This window comes from Dermacentor albipictus, chromosome 2, assembly GCF_038994185.2.
Source record: "Dermacentor albipictus isolate Rhodes 1998 colony chromosome 2, USDA_Dalb.pri_finalv2, whole genome shotgun sequence".
NCBI classification, from domain to species: domain Eukaryota; kingdom Metazoa; phylum Arthropoda; class Arachnida; order Ixodida; family Ixodidae; genus Dermacentor; species Dermacentor albipictus.
The window spans coordinates 31911795-31930439 of NC_091822.1; the positions used below are offsets into that span (position 1 = coordinate 31911795).

At 45.1% G+C, this 18645-nt stretch overlaps 1 protein-coding gene across 1 annotated transcript in view; it reads left to right on the forward strand.

Moving 5' to 3' along the window:
• The window catches only part of LOC135916603 (fatty acid synthase-like), a 170527-nt gene that overhangs the window by 19026 nt on the left and 132856 nt on the right, over nucleotides 1-18645 (forward strand). Inside the window, exons 6-10 of the mRNA XM_065450033.2 lie at nucleotides 324-446; nucleotides 1882-2115; nucleotides 5829-6130; nucleotides 13078-13461; nucleotides 14661-14850. Of these exons, the coding sequence (XP_065306105.2) occupies nucleotides 324-446; nucleotides 1882-2115; nucleotides 5829-6130; nucleotides 13078-13461; nucleotides 14661-14850 (1233 nt within the window). The remainder of the gene's footprint in view (nucleotides 1-323; nucleotides 447-1881; nucleotides 2116-5828; nucleotides 6131-13077; nucleotides 13462-14660; nucleotides 14851-18645) is intronic.

Sequence of the window (18645 nt, forward strand, 5' to 3'; positions counted from 1 at the left end):
CATATTTACAAGGCAATACGCCGCGCTTGGCCAAGAGGCAACAGCCCGCGCTAGCCTCTAATCGTCACCGTCGTCTTCACACTGCTCGCCTCTTCGTGATCGCACTGTTCCGTAGCAATATACAAGCAAATAGTGAGCACTTGTGAAGTGGTGGTTTCATATTCTCCTGTTCCATAGTCTACGTGTACAATATTTTGCACTGAGCCTTGGCATGACGCAACTATTTCTTTTGCAACAGCGCGTGCTGGAAATTAAACTTACACAAAACAATCTATTTGTTCGCACATCACGTAGCACTGACAACAGTACCTTTCCAAATCCAGGCAATGGCTTCGTTCGATGTGAAACTGTGGGTGCCTTTTTCGTTCAACAAGCCCACCAGGCTCGCCGAATCTACTGCAAAGTAAACCATGTCAAGATAAACGCCGGTGGTCACCAAAATGCAGGTGAGATTATCCTGTGGCACAAAACCCACGAAGACAGTGAGTCATACATGCACCTGCTTTCAGGTGCTTTCTGGCAGTTCGCAGTTTTCTTGCTGCTTTACACTCTTTCGATCTTTACATCAGGGCTTTGTAGACATTGCACAAAATTTACGGAGTGCTAGCGCACTTTGCGTAAGAATTCAGTAGACCATTTGCGTACGTGGCGGATAAGCCTGAGCCACCGCGTTCTCTGAAACACGCGATCTGTGGGTTCCAACAGCCCGTTTCTTACATACGCTGGCAGGTATTCGTACTGTAGTTGGATATACTAAAGTTTTAGTCAAGCATAAAATGCTTGCGCCATCGTTAGCGCAAGAATCAATGCTAAAAATATGGTAAGCTACTGAGCACTGTGCGATATAATATATTTTTTTTAAATGCTGAGCCATAAAAATATAAGTAAATCAATTGCACACCAAAAAATCAACATAGTCCTATCCTGTACAGCTATATTCTTCACAGAACGTTTGATAAAGACACCGACCTGGTAAAAAAAATGTAAAAGGGAATTTGTGGTGCCATCTACACAAAATTGAATGTATTAGCTAGCATTCATTATCTCGAAATTTCCGGAGTCCCTCACTGCGGCGCGCCTCATAATCAGAAAATGGTTTTGTCACGTAACCCCCCCCCCCCCCCCCAAGAAAAAAAGAAAGATGTGATAATAGCAACGCACTTCACATAGCAAATTTTCCCGAAATGGCGGTAAGAGATAAAAACTGCTTATTTTGTCCTCCATCTGTTACATTATGCCACTGCGCTCGTCGTCAGACAGTAATTTATACAGAACTTCTTCATTTTGGAGGATGCAGGTGATACCACGATGCCGGTGACTGAAACAGCAGTTATGACTACAAAACTGAGGTTGACTGTCCGTATGTTTCACTTCGTAGTAGTCGTTATAACCCTACAGTACATTTAATGTGCTCATCAAAATGTTGCTGTTATGCTGTCGCTGATTATTTCGCCATGTTGTAGTCCTTCCATAGTTGAGGAATTTGCGCATGATCGCTAGAGTTTAGCACAACTGTGGGCCCACTATGCTGAGTCGGATGTATTTCCCGAGTGTGAAGGCTGATAAGTTGCTGAGGTATGGTTTTTTTGTTGCCAGTTTTCCGAAAGCATAGCGGAAACGTGCAAATCATTCGCTGTGAGAAACATTTTGTAGAGAGAATTCCGCGCAACTGCTGCGCAGCACGCGAGTGAAACATTGCGATGACAGCTTGGTTCAGACAGCGCGACCTGATAATAAACATGCGCAGCCTGATATTCTTAATTGCGCGGATCACCGTTCACTAGTAGCATCACTGTTAAGTGCCTTTGTATAATCTCAAATGCTCATAGCAGTCTACCTCACTGTACGCCTGTTGTTAGCGTTGTTTGCACTACGTTACAGGAATAATGGTTCCATCAGCAAAGCTGCAGGAAAAGCTTTTGCGTGAAGTCTACGCTGAAGCCAACGTTGACCCGAGGTGTGTGCTGTACCTTGAGGCTCACGGCACAGGAACTAAGGTGGGTGACCCTACCGAGTTAGCTGCCGTGAGCAGTGTTTTCTGCAAACCAGAACGAGCTGGACCCCTGAAGATAGGATCGGTGAAGAGCAATATGGGTCACAGTGAAGCTGCTGCGGGTAAGAAGACTGATTCTCATTCAATATTGCTTGCATATGTGCATACCGTGAATGCCATTCTCTAAAGACTATGTTAGCCTGTAGCCTCAAACATAGTTTAAGAATCATAGTTTTATTAGTGCATAGATGCAATGCCTTGATCAAAAAGTGAATATAAAGGCGCCTTGAACTGACATCATCGCAGCCGCCATGCTCATGCGCCGGCATGGTGATAAAATGGGTTCGTTCCGTCAAGTTAACGCTATCAATAAGATGGCTTGCTCTGACGTCATCATAGCCGCCATGGTCGTGCACCGGCACGGTGATCAGCTGGGTCATGACGTCACGTGGAAGCTATCAATAAAGCATGTAACATTTCAAGTCTGCGTCCCTGTTAGCTTCTGTTAAGGCTAATATATTTTATTGGAAAACTGCCGTTTTCCCAATCCTTACAGTAATGCTTTACCACGTGGGCAGTTTCTGTAAAAAATGAGCAAATAATTAAATGGTCGCGAAGAACGGGAACGCTATAGTGGGCCATCCTCTTCGGCACCTTCTAGTGGACCAAGTTTTCCAGCGCTGTTCCCGGGAAATGTCGCTCTCGCTGAGAGCCCATGCCCTGATCTAACGGTTGGTCCCAAACGCCGGCGACTAATAAACGCATTTACAAAGTAAAAACATTTGTTAGCTATAGCTGAAAGTTGGTCTAGTTGGATGTGTTTCATGGTTGTAAATGAAAAAAAAGTCTGCGTTGACACAAAGAACGAAGAAAGCAGATGATAAGCGCGTTGTCTGGCAACTGAAATTTTATTGAGATCACCGCGAAATACGCCCAGATAAGTAAGAAAGATTAGGCAAGATTAGGCACGCACCAAAACCACCTAGACTACCAAAATCCTGGCTTCAACACAGCGTAGAATGATAAAAGTTAACACTAAAAGAATTGAATGGGCGGGCACTGTCTATAAAGCGTTAGTAATGTAATAATGTTCTTTATCATGTAACGTTAGCGATTCCTGGCTGAAGCATGCGCCTTTATGTTTTTAATGAAAAGAAGTATCGGCTAGTACACACGTACTTTGCTTCCCGCTCTTATACAAATTTGAGCATCTGTTAACTTCTAATGTGCACATGCATTCGTTGTAATGGGAAGCCAAGGGCAAGGTGGAAGTACATTTTAAAGACGCGCAGCGCTCCCTTAACCTCGCTTTAATACGCATTCCTGCTTGTTCGATGTAACCTTTCCCACAGGGGTGCCTGCGTGAGCAGGCGCTTGGTGTACTGCGACACCACGTACCCGAGCACACGAGGGTTTGCGCGGCTTAGCCGTGTCTGGGGAAAAGGAGACCCTGGGGGTTGAGTCGATGCTAAATGTTTTAACCTTTAAGGCCCCCGGCAGAGGCAACACGCCCCTTTGGCCTCGGCTTCACGTAGACGGCTTCCCCGGACTTTTCGATCCGGGGGCAATCGGTGGTCACCTTTTCCTATCCCTCTTCCTAATCTTTTGCTTTCCTATCAACTTACCTATTCTGTCAGATCTTCTCTTCTCAATTTTTCTGTCTCTCCCAGGTGGCTTGACTTGGCAAGTCCAGCTCGATTTGAAGGAATTGTCTAAGCGGGTCGATGGAAATGGCTTTCAGTTCAATCATAACAACATCACCTGTGTTCTTTTCACACGAATCAGAGGCCTGATTGCAAATATTTATATAGGACTTCGTCGACGGCACATACCTGGAAACAGAGAACACATATATTGGAGATCATAGTAGACACAAAGTTTAGTTTAGTGGACGCATAAGGTATCTTAAAAACAAATGTCTGAAGACAATGAACATTTAAAAAACTTTGTTGCAAAAAACATGGGCTTATGATGAGAAATGTCTCATGAACCTCTACAAATCCGCATACATGTATGCTTAGATTACAACGTCACAGTGCTACTGCGACTGCTATTGCAGGTGCCTTGAATATGATGGACCCTGTTCCCAATCTAGGTGTTCCCCTGGTAACTGGCACCTTCAGGACAAGTCCTATAGCAAGCCTTTGTAGAAGCTAATGAGTGGTCGCGCCATCTGCAATGTTCATACTTGAGCTGCTGATATTTTCTGAAAGTGAATCGCAACTTAGAGCATCCGTCTTATGCAACGGTAAACGTCGGGTGCAATGTCACGCCGTTAATTAATTTGCGAACAGCAAAAAAACCCTTCCTCTTTGCTTGTCAGAACACTCAGTTAGGTAATGGATGTTCCACAACTTGAACACAGCTTGATAGACTCACCAAAACTATTTCTACCATGGCAGTGGAAGGTAACAGAATGTGATAAATCATTTCTAGAGATGACAAAACACGCTCCCAGAGGCACATATTACAAAGCCTTACCTGAAAATCCAGTCAAAATACTCGTGCACCGAGTTTTACACTGACTCTTCAAAGTCACATGTCAGCGCGTTTTATGCAGCAGTCGGTCAATTTTTTTGTAATCAAATGACCTGAACGGCTGTGAAATATAAGGAAATAAAAACTTTAAAAAACAATTATATTTACAGACACACTAAGCTTCGTAAAAGCCCTAATGTCACTCAGTAAACCCCAAAATCCTATACTTACAGAGCTGTATTCTGTTCTTTGCACAGCGTACACATATAACCAGCATGTCGGTATATGCAGGATATCTGGCCATACAGGAATCGAGGGTAATATTCCAGCATATCACAGTGCCACATTAATTACTTCGCCAGGTAATAATACTACCGCTGCTGTCCCTGCCACAGAACTGAAGCCCTTCTTACGAAAAAACTGCTTAAGCCACTGGTAACGCTCGTGGGACGCTGAAACAAGTAAGCTTCACGTGATTAAGCCACAGTTAGCTTTGTGGCCCTGTGCAACAAACACGACGGACTGATGTCTTATTTTGCCGACTCAGGATAGTACATGCACTGCGCATAATTTTCTGCTTACTGGTAAAGAGCCTTCAAATTGTGCTACATGTCAGATGCGACCATCCGCCACGCGCTCCTGTAATGTCGAGAAGCAGAAGCTGTGAGAAAGAGACATTTTCCACTTGCATATCGTCATCATATTCCTCTCCACCCCATCTCTCCTGGTGCAGGACCATTTCTTAATGCCAAAGCAGTCCTTGATTTATTTATTTGTGTCGTTACATGTTATTAGCCAAAAAAAAATTGCAGCGCCCCCTATGGTGAAAGATATCTGCTGCGGTAATAGTTTTACCCGGATAGATCTACCCGGATATACACAGATACAAAAACAATTAATTGAACAAGAAAAGGAAACCAAGAAAGCACGGGAATAACAAAAAACATAGCCACAATGCAGCATACACAGGCAAGAAAATCACATTACGAACTTTGTCGAACGGCTTAGGCTGTCTACAGTGATTTATGAACTAAATGATATTCTTTATCGTCTAAAGTTAGCAATTCCGTGCTGAGGCATAGACCTTTTGTTTCCTAATGAAAAAAAGCTCTGCTTGTTTGGTTTGGTTTGGTCCCTGCTGTTATACCACGTTGAACATCTGCTAAATATTTGTGTGCCGCCGCATTTTATGGAAGGTGAAGCCACGGTCTCCCTTTTTTAAAATATATGCTTCCCCTTGTGGATCCGACAATTGTCCTGCTGCACATCTTCATTGATGGATATTCTATTAATACTTCCGATATTACTTCTGGTGCCTGCCCACATTTGCTTTTACCACTGATGCTTTTTTTTGCAGGCGTTTGTTCCTTGGCCAAAGTTATTTTTGCAATGGAGACTGGCACCATCGCTGGCAATTTGCACTTTAATGAGCCGAACCCTGACATTCCATCTCTGCAAAACGGTAGCATTGAAGTTGTGGACAAGCCGACACCTTTCCCAGGAGGCCCAGTTGGCGTCAATTCCTTTGGTCTTGGAGGTGCCAATGCGCACGTGATTCTGGAATCTATTCCAGGGCCTCACGTGAATGACATTGCACGTGATAAGCCAGAGCTGCCAAGACTTGTTCTTGTGGCCGGTAGAACAAAAAATTCGCTTGAGGTAAGTTTTCACGCTGGTAATAGGCAGAAAAAATAGTTACCTAAACATTCTTGTTAGTATAATTCCTCTTCGCTGGTTTACTAAACAACCATTCTCTGAGGTGCACCTAATATGACTATATTGTTTGCTTTTTGATATCGAAGGCAGAATCAAAACTAGAGAAACATAGGGGCTGTATTTTCCTCTGTAATAAATTCAGCTTCAGCAGCCCAACATATAAGAGTGCTGCATAATACAGAACTTAAATAAAAAGCTGATCGCTAGATCATTGTAAAAAACTAGTAAAGCTTTGTATTTTTCTTGTACGTTTTGCTTGTATATTAACACAACTCCCCTTTGTAATGCCTTCGGTCCTGGGGTATCATAAATAAAGATAAAAAGATGTCGCAAATTCGCCCGAAAGGCGAATCATGTATAGCGATAGTACAGTATTCGTACACTACGCGTAGTAAGGTTTATAGTTTGATCGGTCACATGAATTGCGGTAAACATTTCGATCCTAAATAAATTAACAAGCAGAATGTCACGCGCGCAGAAAGAGAGAGAGAGAGAGAATAAGCATGATCAGTAATTACTTTGTTTACCGCGAAACAACGGACACGAGAGACGACCAGGGCAAGGCGCTACTCTGAACTTACATCATTTTATTGCGTCACTCCTTTATAGAGAGCAGAATCTAGAGGAACATGCGCAGTGAGCACCATGTGCAGGAACCACCAACATCTCATCACCAGAGTGTACTCATGCGACAGAATTAAAAAAAATCATATTCAGCGCTGTACAAGGTCAAAGAAGGAACACTAATGCACTGCGAACCCAGTGACTGTATGAAAAAAAAAACTCCGATAATTCTCGGCGGTGGTACCACGGCTCTTCTTCAAAATCGTAGTATTATGAAACATAGCTTTGCACTTGCATATAATAGAATGTTGAGCTAAATTAGAACCTGTACCTGTCGGTAAGGATCGCTCATGTTCTCTAAGGCGCTCGTTTACGCAGCGGCCTGACTGCCCTACATACACTTTGCCACATGACAACGAAATCCGATATACCCCACTAACGCTTCAATCTACAACCTTCACGTGGTTCTTTTTACAATCTGGTTTTTTACTTCTTTTTGAGATGTGGCTCCCGTTAATTTCCGTCTACCTTGACGACATTCTCGCTGCAAGTCGCACAGACGAAGGACATAAAGAGCCCCTTGGCTTTCTATTTGAGCGGCTGGATGTACACGGCCTGTTCCTAAAGCCCCAAAAATACATTTATGGAGTTGAAGCCGTGGATTTTCTTGGTGATCGCATTTCACCCCAAGGCGTCAAGCCCCTAGAATGAGATGTGCGGGCAAACGGGGACTTCCCTTTTCTAACCTCCTTCCAAAAGTTGCGTGAATTTCTGGTGCTCATAAGTTTTCACAGGGGCTTTATAACATCCTGTGCGCATGTTCTTCAGCCGCTTACGGACTTGCTGCGTCGCGATGCGAAATATCATCCTACCTTCCACTGGTCCTCGGATTATGGGTACTCCTTCCACGAAGGCAAAACACGGTTGTCGACCACAGTGTTGCTGATTCTTCCGTTGCCCAAAACGCCAATTCGCCTTATGGTAGACGCAGCGACCTCGACAGTGGGTGCAGTACTGCCGCAGTGGGATGGCACAGACTTGAGGCCACTGAGATTCTTCTTGATGCGCCTCAAACGCATTGTAGCTCGCTACAGTACTTTCTGGAGGAGAATGTTGGCCATCTGCTGCGCTGTAAAGCATTTCAGTTTTTTCTTGAAGGCTGTAGCTTTTACATTATGACCAAGCACAAGTCATTTAACCGTCGTTTTCAATAACAACAGTTCCTCGTACTCAGAACTTGACAATCGACAACCATCATTTATCTCCAAGTTTTCTACATAAATACACGATATCTCTGGGACCGAAAATCAGGCTGCTGACGCACTGTCGTGGATCGGCGCTGTGCCTCATGGCCCTGTGGATTTCCAAACTCTAGCCTCCACCCTGGGAAACGACCCCGAGTTGTTCTAATTGCGGGAAAAAGGCTCCTCGATCAAGCTTGCGGAGGCGCCACTTTCCGCCACAGCAACATTGTCACATGCGATACATCGCAGACAGGCCCTCGCTAGTTCGCGCCCCATCAGGTTCGGCGGCCAACATTCAATTCGCGGCACGGGCTAAGCCATGCCGGCTTCAGAGTGACACAGAGGCTTATCACAGAGCGCATCGCCTGGCCAGGGACCTGTTGTATCTTCAAGTACCCTGTAGGCTTGTGGCCGGGACACATGTTTTTAGCGCCTTTCACTACAAAGGAAAGAACCGCTAGGGCCTTACGTGGCCGCCTGATATAGCTATGCAGAGCAACTTGTCAGTGACAGCAGAGAGCAACACACATGCGTGTGTATTCTACGTTAGATGCAACAATCCAAGGCCTCAGTGGCGTCAGAGTACGACTAACACACGTTCTAACTAAGGGGTGATGATACAACATTCCCTTTCCCATCAAGTGTTCTTAGTGGCGCTCGGGCGGTCGCCTTTGCCGGATGCTGCGTCGAAGCTCCGGTTGTGATGATGGCGACGCGCCACCGCCGGAATCCCCGCCTGCAGACGATGGGTGTGGAAACATGGCATGCACTTTATTTGTAGCTTTTGCCTGCTCATCGATTTGATCGGTGTCGGGCGTCTTTCGCACACCATCGTCATTTGTATGGTGTGTTCCTAGAGTCCTGCGAGACAATATGTCTTGGCTAAATGCCGGTAGTTCCGAATTTGGAGATGGCACATGAGCCCGCTGCCGGAAGCAATCCTAGAATGCTCGCAGTGCGGTGGTTGGAGACGGCGTATGAGCCAATTTCGGGAAGTACTCCTGGAATGTTCACGGCCGCGTATTATCAACATGAACGTACCGCTCTTCCTTCCCTTGCCCGACCACATAAGTGCTCAAAGTCACACGTTTGTGACCACTCCCCTTCCCCGGTGCGTAGTCCCTTCACAAGGACGCCTTCTTCCTCAAAGTCCCTCCAAGTACCTCGTCGCTGACTTGCCGACAGCTTTTTTCTTTCAAGTTTTTCTTTCATCCTTTACTCGATATTCGCATGGAGAACACGCAACGTTGTACTAGGTTTCCACAATAAAATAAGTGCGCGGGTATATATTCAGTCACACCCGTTGTCGTGTTCCTATGGTTGAATAGAAACTGGTGGATGCATTGTTGGAGGCACTTCATCTGCCTATGTCTTTGTTCATTATGACCTGCTGCAAAAGATTTTTTCCTTACAGTCTGTACGCAGCGCTCTGTGCTGCCATTCGATGCTCAGTGATAAGGAGACGATTAAGTATGCCGAATGCCATTCCGTCTCATGAATGTCTTGAAAAGGGCCGATGAAAATTGTGAGCCATTGACCGTTACATCTTCTTCCGGTAATCCGTACGTGACAAATACTGTACGCAGTTTACTTGCGAAGCTTGTATTGCCTCACTCATGTCGGCGTTGGTGTTAGTGTTGCCGCACGAAAGAAACTCAAGCTGCACCAAAAGAAAGATTGCTTGTCGGGCTGCGGATCTCCAACCTTGAGGTTATAAGATCACCACGCTAACCGATTCAGCCACTGCCGCTCTTTTTCTTTATTGCACAGAATTTTGAGTAGTGTCAATCCAAAATTGTTACATTACATTTTACCATATATGTAAATAATGCACACATGGTACGCAATTGGATGAAAGTTCAAAATTCGGGCAAAGAAACGCAAACACCCAGGCGCGAAATCCATTCAGGAACGGGATAAAAGGTAGCAACCACACCACACAGTTGAGCAGCCTCTTCTCGAAATACAGACCTTGTCGAGCGGATGGCTCGGCATGTCTGTCGATCATTCGGCTTCTCGATAGTGAATGAAGTCCTAATAACATAAGGTGTATTACACATGGTGTGTTATTGGCTGTCTTTTTGAAAGAAGGAACCGGATACCATAAGATGAGAGAGGAAGGTCTTTTTTGATAGTTCTTTGTAAAATGTCCCAAAAATTAAATGCGTCATATAAAGCCCCACATTAAAGGACGCATATGATGAACCGACAGTGGCTGAATTGCTTTATTCAGCCACTGTCGAGGCTTATCATACGTGCCCTCTAAGCGGAGTTTTATATGCATGAAGACGTAGACGCTGCGCAAGGCGCGAGCCAATTACAGGGGCCCCCTTTTTCAGGAGGAGGGAAAGGGTGCGTTCACTTGTTCCCTCGCCCCTCGCCCACTGTTTCCCGCCATTTCCCTCCAGTTCACGACCGGCAGTCAAATGGGGAGGCCGCGTTTGGTTCATACTGCCGAATAGCAAGCGGCGATGAAGGGATGGCAGCGGGTGCGGGCTGCACGTCGTGCCTTCGCCTAAAGAACACGCAACGTTCGATGAACGCCGCCGGGAACTCGCTCGAGAAAGGGTTCGTCGTCGACGTGCCGACCTCGTCGTGAGGGAGCGCGAAGCCGAAGCGTTGCGCTAATGAAGAGCCGCGGATACCGAGCTTCGCTTGTACCCCTCTTCATAGCAGGGAAAGGACAGTCAATTTTTTATTGTCTTTTCACTACTAGTTGACTTAATGAAAATCATTTTGAACTGAGCCTTCTAATGCAGTGCTCTCTTCAGGGGCGTGTGCCGCACGTGGCATCGTTCTACAGACTCTTGCCAGGTGTCCCATCTTTTTGCAGGCACGGCATCGATATTTGCGAAAGGGGCTGGTTACGGAGGCATGCGTTGATCCGCAACGAAAACACTCCTTTGATTCTGCTTGCCACTCCGAGTTTTGCTCACAGCCCGTCTCGTAGAGGTGGTCGCCTCGGGCTTTCTTCGATGGGGTTGCTTGACCAGATTCCCCTCGCCGACATTTTAGGGTGAATTTTCCTTGTTTCGTTGCAAGCGAGTTCCCCGCTTTTGGCAAGGTCATAGGCTGCTTGGGGCGTCAGGGTACTCTTCTTGGGAAGCTTGAAGTCGTCGCTTACCTGGGTGGCATGGATGTAATGTAGAAAGCGTTCCCCATAATAATTGATCAGAACATATGCAAAAACACCTCTGTGTCGTGCATTGGGTGCGCGTTAATGAACCACGGGTGGTTCCCCACTACGGCGTGCCTGATAAACATATCGTGGTTTTGGCGCGCAAAAAGCTAGGAATTACGAATACATAAGTAAGTAAATAAACTAATAAAAAAACAAAGAAATAAACAATCAAACAAATAAACCACTAACGAATCAACTAACTAACCAACCAACTAACTAACTGAATAAATGAATAAACGCTGACAAGATCGAGAAAATTGTGCACGACATCCTTAGAAATCTGTGGTAGATACAGCCCAGTCGCCTATACATGATTGTTTTGCTATATGATGGCCCATTATATCGATGTCGGATACTCCGAACTTACAACCAGCAGCATTGACGATAAAGTCGTCACGTACACGAGCAAGCAGTTGAGAGATCAACTGTTTGCGCATCTTGCGAACCACTTAGCGTCAAGGAGATTTTCAGTGTAGGTCAAGCAAAATGGCAAAACCTCCGTGACCTAGTCGACGAAAGGCTATAAATGTTGGATTAACATCATGCAAACTAAAAGACACGCGGATAAAATTGAATCTTCCTTTAGAAACTGTCTCGGATGACTTCCACAGTTTATACGATTAGCATTGATGCAATGTCGTAACACAGCGTACTGCCACCGCTCTAACGCGTCTTGTATTGAGGCGTCTGCTGCTATAGGTGGCCTCTTCTCTCGCACTTTCCTCCGGGCCGAATTGGGGCCTGCACGTGGCGCGTTTCAGAATACGCATCTCCATTACGACGGTCTTACCTGAATTCGCTGAGTTTGATTCGGCCAACCCTGAAGGAATTAATAGAAGTTTGCCGTTCGGGAGCAGTACATACGAAGTGACATATGCTCAGTGACTCTAGTTGTTAAGAATATTGTAAAATATATCTGCCTGGACATTGCGATTTGCCGTGCAAGCAATGTCCGCATCTTCACATAAGCCATTTACACATAGCGATTGATGCTGCTAAGGAGAATAAAAATATTTGCCTGTTACAAAAGATCAGCTCCCGGCCACGGCGGCGGCATTTCAATGGGGGCGAAATGCGAAAACACCCGTGTGCTTAGATTTAGGTGCACATTAAAGAACTCCGGGTGCTTGAAATTTCCGAAGTCTTCCACTACGGCGTGCCTCATAATCAGAAAGTGGTTTTGGCACGTAAAACGCCACAGTGTAATTTTTTGATTGAACAACAAGTCAGCAAATTAAACACGCCGGATTACTAAAACACCTATATCTATGGTTAGTCTGCGGTTTCAGGCACGAAAAACAACTTTGCACAATAAAGAGAGGACAGGACAAGGCCCCATTCCGTTCACTTCTGTCCGTTTTGCGCGCAGTTTTCTTTTGTTTTATTTTTGTCGTAACTGGGTAGCACCCGCATTTGCATGATGCCGTATGCTTTATGTGGTTAAATATAAGCATTTGGATGAAAACTGAAAGCAAGCATCGTGCTGCGAAACGCTACCCGAACTTTCTGAAAACTCTATGGACTTAAATACTTCCTCGTCTATGGAGCCATGCGAAGGCATTTCGCAATGAGTCCATCTTTTCTTCTCTGAATTTTTATGATATGTAATTAGGAAGCAAAAGTGAGCGGAAAACGACGTGTCTAAGGCTTCCCTGCCATTGCTGAATAATCGCTTTGGGACCGCTCCCATATTTTCGATGCGGCTGATGCGACACGTGAGCTCTTGACACGTCATGCCATCCGGAGCCCCAGTCTTTTCAGGCGTGGCTCCCGGCCCCAATACGTTGTAGAGCTGAGACCATCAATGAGTATACTAAAATTGGTGGAAAAGAAAATTATTGCACCTCGAATTCGGAAATTTTGAGGTGCTCTCTCTTCATAATTTTTTTTTCGTATTACAGCAAACTATGGACCGGCTGGTTACCGAGGGACCCTACCAGGATTCCGCGTACGCTCTCCTCAACATTGTCGGCCAACCATGTGTCACGCAGTTTCCCTTCCGAGGCCACGTGCTGGTTCCTGTGGATGGTTCTGGAAAAGAGGTCATCAAAGCCGCGATGGAAGCTCAGTCGACGAAGCAGCCGCTGTGGTTTGTTTTCACTGGAGTTGGGTGCCAGTGGAATAGCATGGCGAAGCAGATGATGCATTTTGACTTGTTTGCGCGCTCCATCCAGAAGTCACACGAGCTCCTTAAGCAATTTGACATTGACCTCATAGACCTGCTAACTGGCAAGAAGGAGGATAAGTCCGTGGCATCACTCTATGGATGTATTGCTGCTGTTCAGGTTCGTTGTGCCTTGAATTTTTATTTCCAACCTACCGCAAATGATGAAGAAGTTGCAATAAGAAATGCCTAAATTGCAGAAGCGCATTCTGAGCGCTTTGTTAAGTGCAAGTCAATCGTCGGTGTATGCGTTTTTACAATTAAAACATACAAGAGCTTGACGCACATATTTGGATTTGTAATCCTCGGCTGGTAGGAGTTATCATTCACAAAAAGCAGAAGAGCATTGGTGAGCTACAGTGGTGTTAATCCAAAAAAGCTACGACTAGAAATTCTATTTAAGGGGACATATTGCCAGGAATAAAATATTAAAGAAAAGAGAAACATGGTTACATGCACGAGGTGTTGGACGACACATTCACACTATGTCATCCAATGATATTTCTTGCAAAAAAAATAGTTCGGAAGCATGTCACACTCCTGTAACACGCGAAGGAGAAAACCTGCTGCACACGTGGTAATGTATTAAGTAATATCATCTGAGGGATCAGCCTTCTTGGAAGACACAACGAGCCGCAGTGTGATGTAAACGTGCGGCGCTGTATGTCGGCCTCTTGAGCGAGAAATGGGAGCACCTAATGCACTACCTGAAGGTTCTTTCGTTCTCTCTTTTTCTGTTTTGCTTTCTTTCTTTCCTTCCTTGTTTTTTCTTTGTCCTTTCTTTATTTGATCTTTCTTACTTTTGTTCTTTCGTTCCTTCTTTTTTTCTTACTTTAGTTTCTTCATTCATATCCAGTCATTGCATCTTTGCTTGCTTACGAGGGTATGAGCCATTTCTCATAATACATTTTTTTGTCTCACTGGACTAGACGCCGCTTTTTTCGGGTATGAGCTATTGCAATGAGCCACTTAAGGCTCTCACCTGTTCCGATGAATGCCTGTTTGGACGAATAGGGCCAAGGTAATTGTAGACTGATGCCAATGTGCATCCGGAAATATCTAAGACTAACGAGCAAGTGAACATTTCGTAAAAGAAAGCTTGTGGATTATTACCCTCATTCTAAATATAATCAAATAATACCTTGCCTGATTCGGGGGCAGTACTACGAATGCCTCTTTTGCGTGCCAAATCAAAGCGCTGGCGTAATTATCGATCATTCTTTGCAGAAAAGCAAGGCTACGTGGGCATTTGTTCATTGCGATCAATTGGCTTGAGGCGAAAGATAAGGTTTGTAGACTGTGTTCTTATTTGGACAACAGGTGGCACTTGTGGATGTGCTGTTCGCCTTGGGAATCAGGCCAGACGGCGTGGTAGGCCACTCGCTGGGAGAGATGGGCTGCGCCTATGCCGACGGATGCCTCACAGCCGAACAGACCGTACTGTCGGCCTACTGGCGAGGACGCTGCGTGGACGAGGGTGACCTGCCTAGGGGAGCGATGGCCGCCGTCGGTAAGTGCATCGAGACTGCTCTTCACACACAGGTGACTAACGTATTTTTTATGCGAAGCATACTAGCCGCACAACCACGCTCTTCCTTGCTGCGCTGCGCGCGGCTGCGTAGCCACCATATGACGTCATAACAGCTGCAAAAGCGGAGGCTCAACTCGTGCGCTCGCTTGCGGCCGCATAGCTGCATAGCCGGGTCTCAGCTCGTGCGCTCGCCTGCATGAGTTGTTTCTTCGTCTAGCCGAACCAAATATAGCCAAGCAACAGCAGTTCACCAGGCTAAACAGTGGTTCAACAACTAAAATAAAGGCTAGTATGCTTCGCATACTGGGCTTAACCTTAGCTAAGCCACAGCCATTTTTTTTTCTAGTTTAACAACGCCTTTCTTCCCGCCAAAAGTGGCGATTGCCTCGCACAGTAGATATGCCTCAGGACGTGTTGCACAGCGTGGGTGCATCTTCGAAGCAAATTAAGAATGTATCGCTCTGCCCGAGATATTAATATCAATTACCATACATATAAGATATAAACCTGCGTTTTTGTACTTTTACGTACCATAAAGTAATGAGAGAACAGAAGAACCGCTTCTCGTCGTCGCCGCATGCTTCTAATCACCTCCTCAACTTCATGCTGTCACTTGACGCGTAATTGTCGCGACGACGTTTAAAGTGGCGCTTCCTTTGGTGCTGACATTGTTAACGAATTGTTCTCAGTTCTGTCAAAGTGTTTTGAAAATTATTTGCAGAACCTGCCGCCACGTCACCGTATCGAGCGCTGGTGCTCAAGTATTGATGTGGTTGCTATGTGCTCGTGCAATTTTCTGATGCATAGAATGAGAGCGGCAAAGTCGGGTGTTCAAACATGAGTTGACTGCTATTTAGAGTATACGCTTGAATTTTTACTGCACTCAGAAATGGGCCCGATACAATAGTTTAGCGATGCCAAGCAGTGGCGTCTGTAAAGGGAGGTGGAAGTGCGGTGTACCTTGGTTACGGCGCTCAGGGTGGTGCAGACAGGCAGTGAAAGGGAGGTTGGTGAAATCGCACAGAACGAGTCGTCAAAGAAGCGAAAACACCTGTACGTGCATTCCGCTAGGGGACACAGTGGCAGTATGCGCTGATTGCAGAAAAAAAAAATTGGGGAGCCCGCAACACTTCCGGAGGCAACTGTGAAAGCACTAAAATGAGCACATTGGTGGACCACACTGGGGACTACATTCGTACACTATTATGATTCATTTTTTTTTCAGAGCGTATTTTCACAAAGTAGTCCCCTTTGTAGTCCCCCAACGTGTCCCCTTTAGTGCTTTCACAGTAGCCCCTGGAAGTGTTGCGCGCTCCCCAATTGTATTGCAGCGTTCAGGGGGCGCAGCTGGGCAGTGTAAGGGCGGGGGGCGGTCAATTCGCAAATTTTACATAAAAACAACGAAAAGAAGCCAGGCGCATTTTGCATGAAGGCACTTTGGCAGCATGCGCTGACTACAGAAAAGACAAAAAATAATAGTTATTGATACGGAGATGCCTTTGTTGGACCAAATGATTTTAGGGTGTTTTAGAACATGCTTTTAAAATGAAACAAACATTAGAGACATCGACACTGAGAGTTACACAAAATGTTTAGCAGGTACACCCGCCTAGCATTCGTTTTAACTCCAGTGGAAATACTTCCGGCACCGGAACCGACTGCACTCGCAGATAGTGGGAGATCAGCATAAATTTGTGCTTTAAATTCCTTACAAAATTCTTTTAAAACACCGCACGTTTTAATGAGAGTGTATTGTTCTTCGTCTAGTCGCCTACCGTTTCTGGCATATCTGCATTTCCCTCTCCGTTCAAATTTACACCATTTGGTAGTGCATCTTTCAACTTCGCCTAAAACATGTGAATAATCTATTTTTTTATGGGCTTATGCGGCTACGTATACAATGTGCACCGTACGTGGCTTGACATGCACTGCGCATTCATATTGTTACGGAGAGATAAAAGAAGAGAGAGGAAGAAGATCGCGAGACGCTGGCTGCTGCGTGTTGTCGCCAGTATATATATATATATATATATATATATATATATATATATATATATATATATATATATATATATATATATATATATATTTATATATATATATATATATATATATATATATATATATATATATATATATATATATATATATATATATATATATATATATATATATATATATATATATATATATACTGTCGCGACAGGTCTGTCTACATGCTGAAAGTTTGAGTGTCGTAGCTGAATCAGAAGCGTCTCCTGCGAAGACAGCATGTGAAGATGCAGCCATCCAGCTCATGCTACTACTACTAAGGGGCAGCACCTGTTAGGAAGGCGAAGAAATGCTCGAAGGCAGTTGTTTCTTGCTGCCTCAAGTTTTTTATTCAGGCCTCAATTTTTTTTCTTGCTTGTAGGAGACAGTTTGTGAAAGCACATTTCTAGCACTACCGTTACATCTTGCTTTGAACAGGTCGTCAGGAGCATATATATCTCGATTACTGCTGACGTGACGCCCATCGTGCCACGAAACGTATCGCCATGGGTGCCTCCAACACTGAAAGTAGTGCTGTATTACCCTGGAATGAGTGCAAAAAATAAAATGCCTCCAGCAGCGACCCACCAGACTGCTCTGAAATATATGTACAATACGCAGCCGGCAACACACATTTTCAAGGATGTCTCTACAACTCAATGCTGCTAACTGTGCGGATTTTTGTATCCTTTACAGGACAGCTATTCTCGTTTCGTCTATAGTGAGGGACATCATCTATGTCAGCTGAGCTATAAGACATTGAGGAGGTGCTTATGAATGTACTCCAACGGCAGCCGCCAAAAAGCTGGATGATGTTCACGGATTCGACAGCAGTCCTACAAAGTATGTGGATTAGCCGCATCGATGTAATAACCAGGTGATCTGCAAAGTTTGTGATTCCACCACCATGTCGACATTGCTGGGCATTAAATCGCCTTCTAGTGGACACCTAGCCATGCCGGTATTTCTTGAAACAAAAAGGCGATGTAGCTGAGCGAAATGGGTGGGTATACCAATATTTTAAAAGAATATGCTTTACAAACACAGATGATTCGAACATGACAAAAAAATGCCTATGAAAACACGATCGCCTCGGGATTCTGCCCCTTCACTAGGGCAAATTTCTGCGATCGATTAATCCTCGCGTAAAATAAAGAAGCACTCATTACTTTCTGCATTTCAATTTAAACTGCAGCTAATTTCCAAAATTGTTTCCTTGGTTTCAATGCCTGTTAGCTTTATGTGGCCATTATTAACAAGATCGAGCCCCTCGGTTCCCCTTCTTGCTGATTCATATCGAGGGCTTCGAATCTGGCAGCCTTGATGTCAGTAGGGAGCGTGCGAGAGGTTATTATCCTTGTGCCTTCTCACCTAAAATGACGTCTCACGTGATGCCATCATACAGAAAAGGACGTTTCACATCCGTCCATCATGGCTCTGAGTGGCACTAGCAAACGCTCACAGGGCAAGACCTAGTAAACAAAGTTACCCTAGTAACGCACGCGTCATGCGGACGTTGTGGGTACGACTCCCATCGGCAACAAGTTATCTTTTTCCTCTACTTTAATTCCCTTTTCTTCACTATGGTTCACATATCCGTTTCCTCTACAGCTAATTTCCCCGACGCTTTCTTTGGTTTCATTGTCTGTTGGCTTCGTGTGGTCACGACCCCTTCCCAGCCTCTTATAGAGACGCACTGCTAAGTCCGCGCGTGGCCTACGATACGAGAACCGTGGCGCGCAG